Consider the following 17,377-nt stretch of genomic DNA (forward strand, 5'->3'; position numbering starts at 1 on the left):
AATACTTTCCGTACCCACTATATATATATATATATATATATATAAACAAACAAACAAAAAACATGGTAGCACAATGGTACATTTGGTAACACTTTACAATAATGATTAATGAACACTGATAAACATAACATTAATTTATTAATATACTGTTTTTCATTATTAATTAAAGTCATAGGCTAATACATTAACTTTTGTTATTGTATAAATCTGAAAATGTTAGAAATGCATTTTTAACACATTAAAAAACATTAATAAACAATGAATGCTGTCAAATTATTGTTCAATTTTTTTCATGATGCCTAATCCATATTCTTAACAATACCCTAATAAAAAGTGTTACCAGACTGTTTTGTTAGTGAATACATGATTAACTCACTAAAGATGAAAACATAACCGTATAATTATCAATATGTGAAAGAAATGTTTCTTATTTATGCTGCTTACTTCAACCTCACAAACAACCTACATTCTATTAATTTCTTCCTTCCGTTACCCATCAGCTTTAATAAAAGATCTCACATTAACAGTTACAGTTTGTGTGCCATAACTCTTTATACACACACCTGATACACACTTTACACATTCACCACAAAAACAAACAGACATTAAGTGCTCCCTGGGATGCATTTTCTGTGGCATAATGGTTTGTAGAAGATCTTTGTGTTGGCTGTTTCCATGGAAAGCACACAAGGAAAAGTCATACAATATGGGATTTAGACAGTACACACTCAAACTGTGATATCTGCCTTGTTCTCAACTGTCAGGGCACCATGGTACAGCCAGCTGAAAGACTGTAAGGCTGAAGAAAAAAAAGGATTCTCAGAAAAAGACATAAAGGAGTGGTGTTGCCACAATTTAATTGCTTTCTATCTCAATGAACATAATGTTGAAACATGGCTATTAATGCATGTATATAGAATTGTCCATCCCTCCCAGTCTCCCTCTTGCATTTCCTTTCTCCTGTTTTATTCTCATCCCTTAAAATACAAATTTCATCCACCACTTATTACAATCTGTCATTCTCCTGTATTTCTGTTCTCACATTGTTATAATGGACAATGAATGAGAGCTGTACAAGAACAATAGATGTGTAGAGACCCCAACTGCATGCTCCTCATTCCTCTCTGTCCCACTTTCAGATGACCTGCTACAGCCAATCAAAACACAGAATCTGATTCAATGTTTTACTGCATTGCTTTATAGCACTATAGCTCTATTCTCCAGCCACTGTGGTGAACAATGAGATTGCTGTATGTGTGAAAAAAAGACTGAGAGAGAATGAGAAAGAGACGGGGAAAAGGGCAGAAGAGGGTGTGAGATTGAGGATGTCTGGCATTCAGATTTTCCCACAGATTTGAAGGCATTCCCATGCAAGTGGAATGGAATATTCCATGTTTTCGCTTTTAGTTCAGGGTCAGAAGTTCTATAAACCTTACCTCAAGTTCATCTGCAGAACTCACCAGGTTAACAAAATCCTGGTAGCAGATCTTTCCATCAGCATTTCCGTCCGCCAGTGCAAGAAGAACCTCCAGCTTGTGGGGGTCCAGTTCTGATCCATGAGCCGCAAGCAGGTCTCGGAAATGCTCAGTACTGATGAAACCTGAATTCTCTGGGTCATACTGAACATATCACACAGGAGAAACAGGAAATTGGAATTCATTTTCACATTCTGATTCTAAAACATTTCCACAACACTCACTGGTGAAAACATTATGAGAACAGTTAAAATAATTCAAAACAAATTCTGTCTGCCATCTTTGAAATCATAACATGATGATATTCATTACTGAGGAATGTATCCATCATTCCATCTGAGGACTATATGCAGAGAGACAATTCTGGATTTCATCTATTAAATAAGTTAGAAAATAAATATCAGGGATTGTGAAAGTTAATTTGTTAATACACTGAATATTGTCACCTTTACACTGCCAAGTCTGCACAGCTGTATCTGAAGTGTAAAAAATACACTTGAAATGCATGATATATAATGTTTTTCATAAAACTTGTAGAAATAATTTTAAATATTAATGTTGTTTAATATGAAATTATGAATACAGCAACATGGCATTCAATGAAGGATGTGGCCCTGATGCTTTAATTTACACAGAACAAAATCAACATCTGAACCACCTCTGATACTAGGGCATTATAACTGTTCAGTTCTCTGTGATTTCTGACAACTGAACAGAACTTTCAGAGCTGATAGGAACTGAGCCACAGCACAAATGTCACACACAAAGTTTCTGACAAAGACCTGTTTATCCGGAAATGCTAGAGAAAGTCAGATGGGGTGTTTAAAGGGGTCATATGATGCTGCTAAAAAGAACATTATTTTGTGTATTTGGTGTAATGAAATGTGTTTATGCGGTTTAAAGTTAAAAAAACACATTATTTTCCACATACTGTACATAGAGTCATTTGAGTTTGCAAGTTTATTGAGGCAAAAGTCATAGTTAATAGTTAGTGAGATTTGGTCCCCAAACTAAGGTCTGACCATTGGGGCTTACAAACCCCATATATTTGTGTTTAGGTAATCAAAAAGATAAGGATGGTTTGATGGCATACTATCAATTACATAATCTGTAGACATAGTTCAAAGAGCTCATCCTGTTTTAGTAATTGGTGTCAATGTGTCAGCCCTTCAGGCTTTCAAACATTAGTTCACTGTTTGCTTGGGCAGCTAAGGTCATAAGGCCAAAGAACAACAGGCTGAAGATTCAGAGTTTCTTTGATGTCTTTGAAAACCCCCAAACATTAATGCAAACATGCATATGTATACACACACATATACACTGATTTTACCACGGGTAGGACATGTGGATTACCTAGAACCCCCGGTGAACGTGATTTCACCAAGTACAACATGTTCCTGGATCAACATCCTTGTTGATCCTGGAACAACATTCCAATCAACCAATCAGAACTGAGGGATAAGTTTTCAAGAAATGTCAGTTTTAGGCTTGCAATCAGGGTTAGATGCTTCTACACCCTTGTTATTCACCTATCATTTCCTTCTGATTTTAGGAATAAATCATGGGTAGGGTTAGGTTTAGGGGTAGGGATTGGGTTAAGTCTATATTTTTGGACAGTTATGTTGATCCAGGATCAACAACAGATGTTGATCCAGGAACATGTCTTACTTGGCAAAATCACGGCGACTGTGTTGCCATACCCTAGCATTCAGAGTTCAGACAATCCCTCTCATCTTACCATTAACTTCCTTTTCCTTACAAAAGAAAAAAAAAACTTTTCTCTTACAGGAAAATTGGAAGCAGCCAATTATTATCCTGTTATCTGCTCTGTTGTTATTTTTCTTTCCTCCCTCCATTCTCTAGCTATGCTACCTGTGTGTGCTTACTAATTTTCCCCACAGAGACTACAAATTAGGAGCACGCCCACCAGAGAATCACAGTCGCCGAGAACTACACTCACCTGTCCCTTACACCAGTGGTTCTCAAACTGGGGGCCGCGGCCCCCTGGGGGGCCACCAGATGGCGCTAGGGGGGCCGCATAGAAATTCTAGAATCTAGATTAGGAAATTATAAAAAATTATTTTACCTGTATGTAAATCAGGATTGTCAATCTATGTAAACTATATCAAAAATAATAATATCATAATAAAATAATATCAATTATACGCAGCACACTACGGAAACACTCCGTTGATGTACTAGTGCACAGAACGGTTAGCCATGAACACGCTGATAAATGCTAAGACTCTTTAAAATGGATAAGTTTTTAGATAGAGGATGCAGTGTCTCAGCTGAGAAGGTTAATACAGAAGAGCCTAGCGTGAAAAAAACGAAACTGCGTAAATTTGACGACTCGTACATAAAATATGGCTTTATGGAATATAGTGACGGCAGACCACAGTGCACGCTGTGCTTGAAGATTTTATCCGTTGAAGCGCTGAAACCATATAAACTCAACAGACATCTCACAACAATTCATCCGGAGCATACGAATAAAAGTAAGGATTTTTTCCAAAGAAAGAAAGAAGAATACATCAAGCAAAAGGTACGACTGACTAACATCACGACAATACCTGAGAAAGCACAGCAAGCATCGTATCTTGCAGCCCTGCGAATAGCCAAATGTAAAAAGCCTCACACGATCGGGGAGGAATTAATACTTCCAGCAGCAGTGGATATGTGCAGAGTGATGGTCGGGGAGGAGGCCGCGAACAAGATTAAATCCATACCGCTGTCCAACGATACAGTAAGCAGACGGATCAAAGACATCTCTTTTGATGTGAAATCTCAACTGACCGAAAGATTACGATTGTGTGAGCAGTTTGCGCTTCAGCTTGATGAATGCACTGACGTTAGCAGCGCTGCACAGTTGTTAGTGTACGTTCGATATTTATGGGACAGTAAAATTATGGAAGATTTTTTATTTTCAAAAGAACTCGAGGGGAGAGCTACAGGTGAGGAAATTTTCAAAATGTTGGACACTTTCATGGTAGAAGAACATCTGAGTTGGGAAAAATGTGTGTCTGTTTGCACTGATGGTGCGGCAGCAATGACTGGGCACAGGAGTGGATTTGTCATGCGAATTCAAGCCATAAATCCAAAGATCGCAGCCACTCACTGTATGCTTCATCGTCAAGCACTTGCATCGAAGTCAATGGCACCCGACCTGCATGATGTTTTGGAAGTAGTAGTAGCGGCTGTCAACTTCGTGAAGTCAAGACCGCTGAAGTCACGTCTCTTTGCAAAACTATGCACAGAGATGGGGGCAGCTCATGATCGGCTACTCTTCCATTCAGAGGTGCGGTGGCTCTCACGTGGAAAGGTTTTAGAGCGAGTGTTCGAACTGAGACGTGAGCTTCATGAATTTTTGAAAGAACATAAACTTGATCTAGAACAGTTTTTTTCTGACCAACAGAGGATGGCAAAACTGGCCTACCTTGCAGACATTTTCAGTAGTCTCAATGGACTGAATCTGTCCATTCAGGGATGTTATTCCACAATATTGGAGGCAAGTGACAAAATAAATGCATTCAGGAGAAAAATGGACCTGTGGGTACATAAACTACAAAGAGGCATCACTGACATGTTTCCAAATCTATCTGAATTTTTGGATACAAACTGCATGGGAGTGGACTTCATGCTCAACACCATTACCAGTCACCTCACCTCACTGAATGAACATTTCAGTCACTACTTCACAGACATTGACATGGAGAAATATGACTGGGTTCGAGATCCCTTTTCTTGTCAAGTGATGGCCAGTGGCCTCAGTGGAAAGGCCGAAGATGAACTTTTGGAATTATCCAGTGATCACACTCTCAGGATGAGATTTAATCCGCAGGGCCCAGCTGAATTTTGGCCCATGGTTGAAAATGAGTGCAAGGAGGTTTCTCTTCATGCCATGAGAATATTTTTGCCTTTCCCAACAACATAGCTTTGTGAGACATCTTTCTTAGCCACAATGGCAATAAAGACAAAATACAGGGCACAGCTTAATGTGGAAGATGACTTGAGAGTTTGCCTGTCCCCAATAACACCCAGAATTGATAAGCTCTGCAAAGAAAGACAGTCTCTCCCTTCCCACTAAGGCAGGCTGTGTGCATTTGTACAGTGACTGTCGTTAAATTGATGTTTCTGCATTGCATGATTTCTCAATGTGCAATATTATGACTCAGTCACTTGTTGTATATACTTTTATAATTATAGTGTACAGTCTATAGTTTCATGTATTGTCTGTGGTTATATGTTTGTTTTCTAACACCAGTCAGGAGCAGTGCTCCTAATTTCATTATATGCACAAAAAAAAATACAATTACAATAAAGGTTTTCAATTCAATTCAAAAGGTTTATTGAGAAATTTTAAAACAGAAAGCCCAAAAAAGCACACATAACACTACATGGCTTTCAGACATTAAAACTAAAAATATAAAATTACTTTTTCCTTATTCAAATACAACCAGCAGACAATAAGAGTTGATAAAATATAAAACGTGTGCTGGCAAAATGAGTCTGAATGCGCATGGGCTTGTAAGGATGAAAGAAACTCAGAGACTTTGATCTCCTGAAAAACAGACAATACAAACATACACGGGCATCTTCGAGACTGTGAGCGTGATTTGACCAAGTACAACATGTTCCTGGATCAACATCCTTGTTGATCCTGGAACAACATTCCAATCAACCAATCAGAACTGAGGGATAAGTTTTCAAGAAATGTCAGTTTTAGGCTTGCAATCAGGGTTAGATGCTTCTACACCCTTGTTATTCACCTATCATTTCCTTCTGATTTTAGGAATAAATCATGGGTAGGGTTAGGTTTAGGGGTAGGGATTTGGTTAGGTCTATATTTTTGGACAGTAATGTTGATCCAGGATCAACAAAGATGTTGATCCAGGAACATGTCTTACTTGGCAAAATCACGGCGACCTAGAACCCCCCTAGAATCATTGTATTGCACAGACTCATTTACTTTCTTTTCTTTTCTTTCTTTTTACTTTAGTCTTTTTTTTGTACTTTTTTCTTATTTATTTATTTATTAACAAAAGGTGCACCAACGGCATGATAAAAGACTGATAAAGAATTATATTTAATATTATATTGATATATTTTGGAATACAAAATTACACAATACACATTCAATTAATACATTAATTCCAAAATAATATTAATTCCAAATAATAAAATTAATTTCTAATTATTACATTAATTATTAATAATGAATAATTGTGTAACATTCCAACAATGAATGTTGTAGTTATTACATTAAATAATATAATATAGTTCATTAGGATGTTTGCGGTTTCCGAGTAACACTGCAACCATGTGCACTGATATGGAACAGGATGTCAATTCCTGCTCCTGAAGGGCCAACATCCTCCAGATTTGAGCTCCAACCAGCTCCAACACACTTTCATGGAAGTTTCTAGTAATCCTGAAAACCTTGATTAGCTGATTCAGGCGTGTTTAGTTAAGGCTGGAGGACATTCTGCAGGACAGTGGCCCTCCAGGAACAGGTTTGGACACCCCTGATATAAAATGTGGGGTCACAGGTGTGCATTTATTGTCAATGGCTTCAAACATGGCTTATCCATTCAGAATTTAGAGACTATCTGTTTGGTTGCACTTTATTTTACAGTACATGCACTTGCAGTGTACATACCTAAGAAAGTACTGGATAATACAGTAACTACATGGTTAGAGTTAGGTTCAGGGTTACGACCTAGTTATTATCCAGTTATTTTAATTAATGTACTTAATAAAACAGGACTATAAAATAATATGCTACCATCTAGAGATAACTCGGGATAATATGAGTGAGAGAGAAAACAATATTTCCAATTATATATTTAATAATTAGTTATTCAGACATACAAACACACAACAGCCTCTCTAAAGATTCACCCACCTTCTCTTGAATGATCTCTGCTAACTTCTGCGTGCTGTTAATTTTGTCCATACAAGTTTTCATGGTATGATCTGTTCCTGTTCCACACTGTCCCCATAGAGGGAGAGAGTGAGGAGCTGGAGACAGAGACTAATCTCTACCCACTGGGGATTTACAGCTCAGTGCAGACCCCCACCCCCAGAATACACACAAACAAACACCCACCACAAACTCCTCCCTCAACCCCTTAGCCTACATTCTTAGTACCTGATCACAAACACACACTTTCTGCCGTGAACAAGAAAACACATACATTCATGGTGCCATACCTACATGAACTATTTTTAGTAAACTGGCTAACAGACAGAGATGAGAGAATCCAGCTCCAACAATGGGGCTGGGAATGGGATGGCCTAGTTTATTCTGCCATCTTACCTAAATGTACATCACACACATACAGTACATACTCTCTCTGCTGAGCCTGCACATGCAAAAAATTTAACCGATGAATCTCACAAAATGACTCAGCTAAATGTAAGTGTGCTAAGTCCTTCCCTAAAATATCATTTCATTCAATTGTTTTGATGTTTTGTGAACTTGATAGTGCTTTTATGAAACCCTGTTGTACATAAAATGTATAATAAACACCAACCACTACAGCCCTAATAATTAAATACCACATTAATCCTGCTTCAAGACAGTCCTGGGGTTGATCTTTCATTACAGAGCTAAGAAAAGGGGTGGTATGTGTTTGTGAGACCCCTGGTATTCCAGGCCTCATTTTCATACAGCCGCATATTAAACAGTCTTCTTTACACAGGAGAGAATAGAGTTCACCAACTGCCACAATCTGTTTGTGTGTGTGTGTGTGTGTGTGTGTGTATGTGTGTGTTTGGAACGGGAGTGATAAAAAGATTAATACTCTCCAGTATTAATCTCCAGAAAATAGTAACAATAGTTGAATTCTTTGTTTCAAATGGAAACTACTTCCACCCCTGAGTAAAATAATAATAAAATAATAATTGTGAGATAAACTAAGAAATAATAAAATAGAAATAAAAAAAAAAAAACTGCAGTTGCAAGAAATCACACTGGGAGATACAAAGTCAAAAAAAAAAAAAAACTTGGAATGATGAGATACAAAGTCACAGTTGTGACATGCACAACATAGCGATAAGTTAAGTCGCAATTGTAAGAAATGAAATCACACTGCAATATTTAAAACCACATCGTGAGATATATAAAGTCATAATTACGAGATATAAACTAATTCTTTCTTTCTTTCTTTTGAGCAATAAATTTGACTCATCACTGATAATATACATTCAGAGAAGCCCTAAAATAAACTCAAACATTTTTTTTGTTGTTGGCAATGCTGATTGGATGTGTTAAATGGCTTCTAATAATCTCAAATGTAAACATTTCATTGTTTCTCCCTTCACACATAAACAGATGTACTGTATCCACATACACACAAAATGCTGCAAAACTGCAAAAGTTCTTCTACCACTAACACATGACCAACACGTGTAATTTCAGGCACCACTAAGTCTAACCTATAGCACCTCTGCACCATCCTGCATCTCCATTTTAGCTTAGCACTGTGGGCTATTATTTTTTTCCTACACATATACAACAAACCTTGTAAAACGTCTTAGTAAAATGGATGTTTATAGACAAAACTTCAGCAAGTCAGGATTACTATAAATAATCACAAGGTATTATTATAAAGAGGATAATCAATTAGCTAATGGAAGTTTAGGGCTGAGTAGATGACCTGGTCCATTACTAATGCACAAACAAATAACAGGAGAAAAGGGGTGGTGTGTTTCTCACATGCTCTTTAAATGCAGCAACATCTTAGAATAACATTCAGCATATACCTTATGCTGTAACCAAACTCATACAAGTCCATGTGAAAAAAAAAAATGCCATTCAAAGAGGATTAGCATAATTATCTCCTCATGAATAGGAAACATAAACAACAGGATTAAAACATATAGACCCTACACACAATCAAACAATAAGGAAATAATCCCCACCATCAATTATGTATCATTCTGCTGTATTGCAATAAATACATATACTGTACTGTATACATATATTTTCACATTGAATCTCCAAATTAGTGTGGAATTCACATAAAGACAGTATTTTAAATTTCTTATATTTTAAATATTTGTTTAATGGCATATTTTTATGCCAAGTATTATGAAAGAGATTAAAGATGTCAAATAGTCTAATTCTTAACATATTTCCTTGTTATCTGCAGTGTACAATATGCATCAGTTGGCGAGTATGAACCCTTCTGTCACTTACAGTATGGTAGTGGCAACACCAGACCATGGGGTCTATTAGAAAGATTGTTGCATCCATATAAGGCAGTCAGAGTGCAGAACTAACACTCTCTATCATGAGTGAGGAAATTTGCTTTGAAGAAAAGGGAAAAACTCCACCATCATCAAAATGCACTAATATGTTTGCGAGATTTAAATACAGAACTTTGGAGCTCATTTACCCAGAAATAACTCATTTTATAAAAATGAACACTGAATACAAATACTGTATTCATAAGTTTTATTTATTTGATTCCGAAGGGAGAACAATTTTAAAATTCAGTACCAAAACAAAATGCCAATTCAGAAGCTTAGATTCAGAAACACACTATATACACACTGGAACATTGGCTATCCCTCTTCAGCTCAATGTCTCTACAGACCTCTGTTACAAGACCTTCTGTTCTTTCATTAATGGCTAGACCAGAGGCTTGTGTCTCTACAAATTATGACATGAAACAATAGCAGCAGGGTCACAAATGCCATCAGGTGTGAGTTACAGCCTCCATACAGCATTTAGATAAAGAACCGACCTGACCACCATGATTTAAAAGCTGCTAATTAAAAACTACTGCTCAGAGGGGTCTCAAAGACAGTATTCACAAAACCGTTAAGAGCAGAAGCACTGTGCCCAGATTACTGTATGATGCCATTCACAGCAGCTATTAAAAGAAATGTGAAAACAGAACACTATCCAGGGAGTGTGAACACAAGCTCATTTTCACTGCTTGGGAGCACAGTCATTTCATGGCTGGTGCCTTCGGTACTGAAGACGCTATTCAAAATTACAAAGCAACAGTGTGTGGAAACAAGTCAAGAATGTACAGACAATCGTAATTAGCACTTCAAACAAAGGGTGCCATCAAACATTATGCATAGACAAAATGAACCACTTTTGTCTGGGTGCTCAGTTCCATTGAGTTTTTTCTTGGCCTCCAGGGCTTTGCATATGTTAGCTATTGCTCAACTGCTTCAGAAGACTGTACTATAAATCGCCCAGGCCCTCAGGCTGTGAACCAACAAAAGCTGCACTGCAGGGGGTGTACAAAACCACACAGGTTCATTGGAAAAATGTGCCTGTGGTGTCATTTCTGCAAAATTATATTATGTTGCTTCTTGATGCTTTCAAATTGAAATGTTCAAGCAGTCAGGGCAGAGCCGACATCTAAGACAGAGCCAGCAAGGCATTCAAGGGTGGAGCCAGCATCAAGGATGGAGCTGGCAGGGCAGGAAGCAAGGCCGGTGCCGGCAGTGCAAGGAGTTTGGGCAGCTCTTGCATGGCCTCCAGGCCTTGTAGGATGGAGGAAGCCTTCTTTCTCCTCCTCCATTTGCGAGAGCGAGGCAGTGGCATGGAGTTTACCACCTCTGGGGGTGCTGCAGCAACTTCGGCTGGAGGATTCCCCTGGCAAGCTATAGGAAATCCACAAACCCCCCAAACGTCAGGTGATCCAGCCCCCTCATTCTCCACCAGTTGAGGGGCTCGTCGAGGGCATAATTAAAAAGGTCTTTGAGAGCCACATCATTGAACCCCATTCCCTCTGCAGTAATGCTGAACTCCAGGGCAAACTCCTTCACGAGTTCTCATTTTGGCCCCATTTTTTACCCCGAGGGGGAAAACAGGCAGCCAGGACAGGGCACAGCAAGACAGGATCAGGATCAGGATCAGGATGACAAGACAGGATAGGATACAACCAGGGTACATTCGACAACGAAACGGCACAGGACTGCAAACACAAGGAGAATAAATAGGGAGCAAACAAGGCAGGTAACAAGGGAGGACAGGTGGGACAAATGAACCAATAAACAGGTAACAAGGTGGGTGGGGTTAGACAATAGACATGAGAGCACATGGCACACGGAAACAAAAAAGAAAAGCCATGCGCTCACACAAAACAAAAACACAAGCACATGGCCAGCAAAACAATCACAAGCCACATGCTTGAACAAAACAAGACAGGAACATGCAGCTAATGAGAACACTCATAAGCTGCGTGCTCACACACAACATAACAACATGAAAGCATGCAGCCAGTGAAAAACACAAGATAAATAATAAAATGAGCTGCGTGCAACAACACAAGGTAACGAGAAAGTATGCGGCCGAACGTGAACGCGGCCTAACGCGTGCTACACAAAACACAACAACACACACAGACAGAAGAGCGCACGGTCTCGAGTGTTTTTCCAACAACAAGACAGAACATGAAGAGTGAGTGTTATTTCTCAAATGAAACGGTGTAAAGCTGGTGAAAACTGACTCTCAGAGCAGCTCAGGAGATGAAGTTCATGTGTTCATGTGCAGACACTGAAAACAGTTTGTGTATCAGACAAAACTGCACCATTCACACAGAGACACAGAACATACAGACTTATTAGCAAAATGCACTGACTGGCTGCTTTTGCCTTTATTTCTGTTGTGTGATAGACTATTGGATTAATCCATATTGAGTAAAAATGTCCTGAGCTTATCATTGTTACCGACATGATATTGTTTATCGCCCAGTCCTACTGGGAATGATCATTAAAGTGGTCATGAATTGAGAAATACATTTTTCCTTGATGTTTTGACATGTAAGAGGTCACTATACCATAAAAAAAACATCCTGTGAATTTCAGAGCTCAAAACTTCCTCATTAGTCCAAAAATAGCTTTTATTGAAACCAAGATCCAAAAACGACTCGTTTCAGATTTTGTCACATTATGACGTAACAATGCAACGCAAGCCTGCCTCTGCAGAATCAGATCAACGCCTGCTTCTACATCATCACGTCTTTGGCCCTGCCCACTGAAGCGTTAGTGAGATAAGGATAGAAGATGTAGGGTTGAAAATGATCAAATACTTCTGCTTTCCTGTCCCAAACCTTCCCGTTCCAAACCCAAATCTTCAGTAGCAAAAGGGCCATTTGGAATTCGTGAAGGCACAGAGGTGCTGATTGTGATCAAGGCCTGGAGGCCAACGTGTGTATACAACTGGGGTCTGCTAATTGTCACACCTTTTGCACAGTAGGTGAAGCTGTAATCTGCTGATTGGTCAGTTTGAATGTCTCACATTTGGTTTTTAGTCACATCATCAAGGAAGGGATAAAAGAAGATTGTAACTTGCTCTGTCTCTCTTTTCTTTGCTGTCTCTTTCCTTTGCTCTCTCTTTCTTTGCTGAGGCCCTCTTTTTGGGGCTATGCTCTATCTCCCTCTCTCTTTCTTTCTTTCTCTCTCTCTCTCTCTCTTTCTCAGGTAACATTTTACATACATGCTGGTACATTTAACTATTTATGTTTTACCATCTTTCATCTATTTTGTAACCAATTCAAGTGTAACCATAATGAAATACTGTCATAAACCATTCCAATTATAAATTATGAACTAACTAGTCTTGATTCAACATTAACATTAAAGTGCTACCTATTGCAATACAATATAGTCACGTAATAGCAATGCTCTCAAACATATTTGGCTAATCTAACTGCTTATTTCCATCTTTGGTATAAGTGGCTGTGGGTGGTAATAGACAAAAAATGTACAGTTTTATACCATTGTGCTGATCACATTTATTTAGTCATTCGGCAATCCTACAGCCTGAACCACTGTGGAGAAACCACCCTTACAAAGAGCAATACAGGATCATTGGACAAAAAATAACATTACCTTCCAAAGGAAAGTGATTATTTATTTTTAAAGGGGTCATATGATGCGATTTCAAGTTTTCCTTTCTCTTTGGAGTGTTACAAGCTGATTGTGCATAGATAAGATCCCTGAAGTTGCAAAGACTAAAGTCTCAAAACCAAAGGGATGTCTAAGTAGAGCACTGATTGTTTGTTCAGTACATTTCACTGTGGACTCTTTGGTAAATCAGTCGCAGTTTCGGCACAGGCTTTGCAAACAGACTTTTACTGTAAGATATGGACCTGACAGTAATGCCACAACATGTAAGTAACCGTGTTCATTATAATGCCTAATCTTAAATTATATACAGAAAGAGATCAAAGAACACTCCCTTTATAATAGCTGGAGCTGGCAATCACACAGTGCAAGATTTTTCAGTGGCACAGTCTACACTGCACTTTTTTATATTGTGTTTGCACTGTTAGTTAAAATGAAAGCATTTGTGAAAGTGCAAAACTCGAGTTGCAATGACAAGATCACTGTATTCATGCGCTCAACAGTATGTCATCAGCTACAATGCTCATTGCTGCAACCTTTCATGCGACGAGGGTAGATCTAAATATAATGCTATAAATCAACACTCTCCATATAGTTAATCTCAACAGCTGTAACAGTAAAAAAGTAGTAAAAGTTTTTTGAGAGAGCTCCACATGTAAGACACGCTCACAGCAAACATGCCCCTTCCAACAAAGCGCTCAAATCAGAGGGCTAAAATCAGGGTAGAAAATGTCCTTTTATTTCCAAATGATGACAATTTTCGATGTAAAAAAATCATACTAATATTATAAGTGCACCTCAGGAAACATTATCAAATAAGTAAAAAATGCAGTTCATGACCCCTTTAAGGCACATGGTTTCTCCTACCATCTCTGCTTGGAAGGAGCATCATCTACACCTCAGTCTTGCAAAGCCATAGCTCCTGGTAATCCCTGGAAACTCAAATCACTGTGCAAACGTGGTCCACAACACTGACTCCAACCAGGACAGCTAGGAACCTGGGAGTAATGTTTTATGAGGAACTGAACTTTTCAACCCACATCTCAACAATTGCTTGGTCGTGCAGGTTTGCACTTTACAACATCAGGAAAATCAGGACCTTCTTGTCAGAATGTGCAGCACAGATCTTCATCCAAACTTTTCAAATTCCAAGGCCAGACTACTGCACTTCTCTAGTGGTGGGCCTTCCAGCCACTGTGACTAAAACTCTACAGATGATCCAGAATGTAGCAGCATGTCTGGTCTTCAATCAGCCAAAGAAAACATGCGTCACACCCCTCTTGATCTCACTCCACTGGCACCCAGTTGTGGCCAGAATCAAATTTAAGGCCTTGACACTGGATTGTAGAACTGTCACTGGAAAGGCACCTACCTTTCTCAATTCACTACGACAAGTGTATGCTCCTTCCTGCCAGCTAAGGTCTCTGAATGAGTGACACCAAAAAATCACTTGCCAAAACCTTTACCCTCTCTGTTCCTCTTTGGTGGAATGAACTGCCAACCTCCACCTGAACTGCTGAGACCATCACATCTTTCAGGAAACAGCTGAACAAACACTTTTCCATAAGCATCTAACCATGTTTGTAAACATCAAGAAAATGGCTAGGTAAAGTGTTTTAGAGGAGAATTTAAGCATGTGACGGATTGAGTAAAGCAATGCATTAGAAAAGATTTGCAACAAAGTCCCAGGTCACAACCACCTAATGAGTCATCATCATGGAGGGAGCAGTGAAATGTCATAAGGAACACTACTACATCGAGATCTTGCAAAACCTTGTCAGAATGCGCAGATAATTTTGAACAGCTCTCGTGCTTAAAGACTGTTTTAGGAGGCTGGTGTAGTTACGCCATCTTCCAGCAGCAGCTAACTGGGCCATGTTATCCAAACTACATGCATCAACGCAAACAATATGCGATGGACACACACCCCAGCTGAACCTGCTTTCTTCTGCTTTTCCAGGATTTTTTTTCTCCATTAAGATCTTATGGATATTTTCCTTCCTTACCACAGTGGCTTTCGGTTTGCTCACTGCAGTTTACAGACACATAAACCTGCTAAAACCAATTTGAACTGAATTGTTGTCTCATACTGTGTGTGTTAAAAGGATAGTACATCTGTTCCACACAGCCTTCAGAGGTTCTTAGTCTGAGGATATTCTGTTTTTGTGTCTAGTATGGGTCCTTATGATGTAATTGCCAGAAACCACTTGAAATAGCCAAAAGTTGAAAGTTGGGCATGATCAGTCTAGGTGGAAATAAGTCTAGTTCAGCTGGAATTTCTTCCCACCAAAACAAAAAGGCAGACAGCTTATCAAGGCAGTTCCGTCTCAGCTCACTGCCTTAAATTAAAGACAACCTGTACAGCCTGTCATGTTCTGGATGTTTTCCCACACACCAGCTCTGACAGGAACTAGACAGGAACTCTGACAGGAACATGTTTGAAAGATTACATCAATGCCTATTACAGCAGAATAAACAGAAGTTTTTTGGTGCACATGTTACTCACAATAATACTTAATATAAGTAAGGGATAATGTACAGCCAGCCATTGTTATAAAATAGGACCCGCATGCAAACAAGAAAGGTCTTGTATATGAAATGTTGCTTTCAGTTTAAATTAAATGCAATAAACTAGCACAGCTGTGTATGAAATGCCTTGCCAGGGTCTACAGTCAAATATGCAGTTTTGTTAAAAAATATGTACTGCATTTCCAATGCTTTGTCTCTTTCTCCAAGGATTGTGAAACCAGACGTCATTCATCACGTTTCAGATGCTGCTCTGAGTAAACAAGATTAGCTATTTGTCATCAATGAAGCCACACTCAACTGATGGATTAATGGTCAGGGCCACTGGTGTCTGTTTGCAGGCCATACTTTACACCATTAATTGCCCAGACACCATTTCTAACATGTGCACTAAAGGTCACGTCTGGCTCAGATTGGCCATAATCATGCAATTAATCTCACTGAGGCTAACTTTTGCAGAAATGTACAACTAAAAATACTATTACAATTTATTGTTCTATGTATATTTATCTGTATACACACATGCTCAATTTAGCCTTGATCTCTTTGAAAACATGTTTAAAAACAAGATTTGAAAACAGTCTTAATATATCCCATCTTTCATTCAGGCCACAAGGAGTTGAATGGTTAGTGAATGAGACCTAGTAACTTGTTAGACTAACTGCTATATCTGATCAAATTATTATGTCTTTATTTCCATGAGTTTAAAACAACAACAATATGCATTTCCAACATAAAATTACAAATTAATTGTGAAACTAATTGATTGAGCAGTGCTGTATACTGGCATATGCAACATTCTTTGACATTCTCTGCATAGTATGCAGAGACAGCTCAGACGCGAGCCCCATATTTGGGCCAATTTCACGGGATTGTACCCCCTCTCCATCTTGCTCGCTCCTCTCAGTGAAACTGAATTGTAACCTAATGTGACATTTTTTTTCCAAGCAGCTCTGTCTGCTCTAACTGTGTCTGTCTGCACCATAGAAACTGGATAAGTGGTCAGCCTATAAAAATAAAAAAAACCTGCTAAAAGGTCAAGGTAAATCACAAAATAAAACATGCCTGCAGTCATTTACTCACTCTCATGTCATCACAAAACTGTATGAATTAATTTTTTTTTCTATGGAAGACAAAGATATTTTAAAGAATGTTGGTAACCAAACAATTTTGGGACATTAACTTTAATTGTATAGGGAAAAAAATTGAGACAGTTATGAAAAAGTTATGACATTTTGATTAAAACTACGAAGGCCTACACAACTGCATGGATTAATTATTCACAATAAGACAAGTAACATGCATTAAGAAAATGAAAAGGGTTAATTTTGGTCTCATCATCTTTATTGTAAGATTTATAATTCCTCTGCATTTTTATTTTTAATGTATAATTTTATCATATTTCCTCACAAGGTGGAAGAGTATACATATTATTTATTTTGAACACAAAGTATGTTTTTGGTTTATGCATGTGTATAGATAACAAAGCAGTAAATTCT

At 38.4% G+C, this 17,377-nt stretch overlaps 1 protein-coding gene across 2 annotated transcripts in view; it reads right to left on the minus strand.

Moving 5' to 3' along the window:
• LOC107718708 (rhomboid-related protein 3-like) overlaps positions 1-7,471 on the minus strand; it is a 35,447-nt gene extending 27,976 nt beyond the window's left edge. Inside the window, exons 1-2 of one of the 2 annotated variants that reach the window (XM_016525906.1) lie at positions 7,381-7,471; positions 1,461-1,619 (exon numbers count right to left, since the gene is read on the minus strand). In XM_016525906.1, coding sequence (XP_016381392.1) covers positions 1,461-1,619; positions 7,381-7,443 — 222 coding nt within the window. In that variant the 5' untranslated portion in view covers positions 7,444-7,471. Of the gene's footprint in view, positions 1-1,436; positions 1,620-7,380 lie in introns of both variants that reach the window. The other variant, XM_016525905.1, reaches the window with a different exon arrangement.
• Between the last annotated feature and the right edge of the window lie 9,906 nt (positions 7,472-17,377).

The sequence above is a fragment of the Sinocyclocheilus rhinocerous genome, unplaced genomic scaffold (genome assembly GCF_001515625.1).
Source record: "Sinocyclocheilus rhinocerous isolate Xijiao unplaced genomic scaffold, SAMN03320098_v1.1 scaffold1715, whole genome shotgun sequence".
Classification (NCBI taxonomy): Eukaryota; Metazoa; Chordata; class Actinopteri; order Cypriniformes; family Cyprinidae; genus Sinocyclocheilus; species Sinocyclocheilus rhinocerous.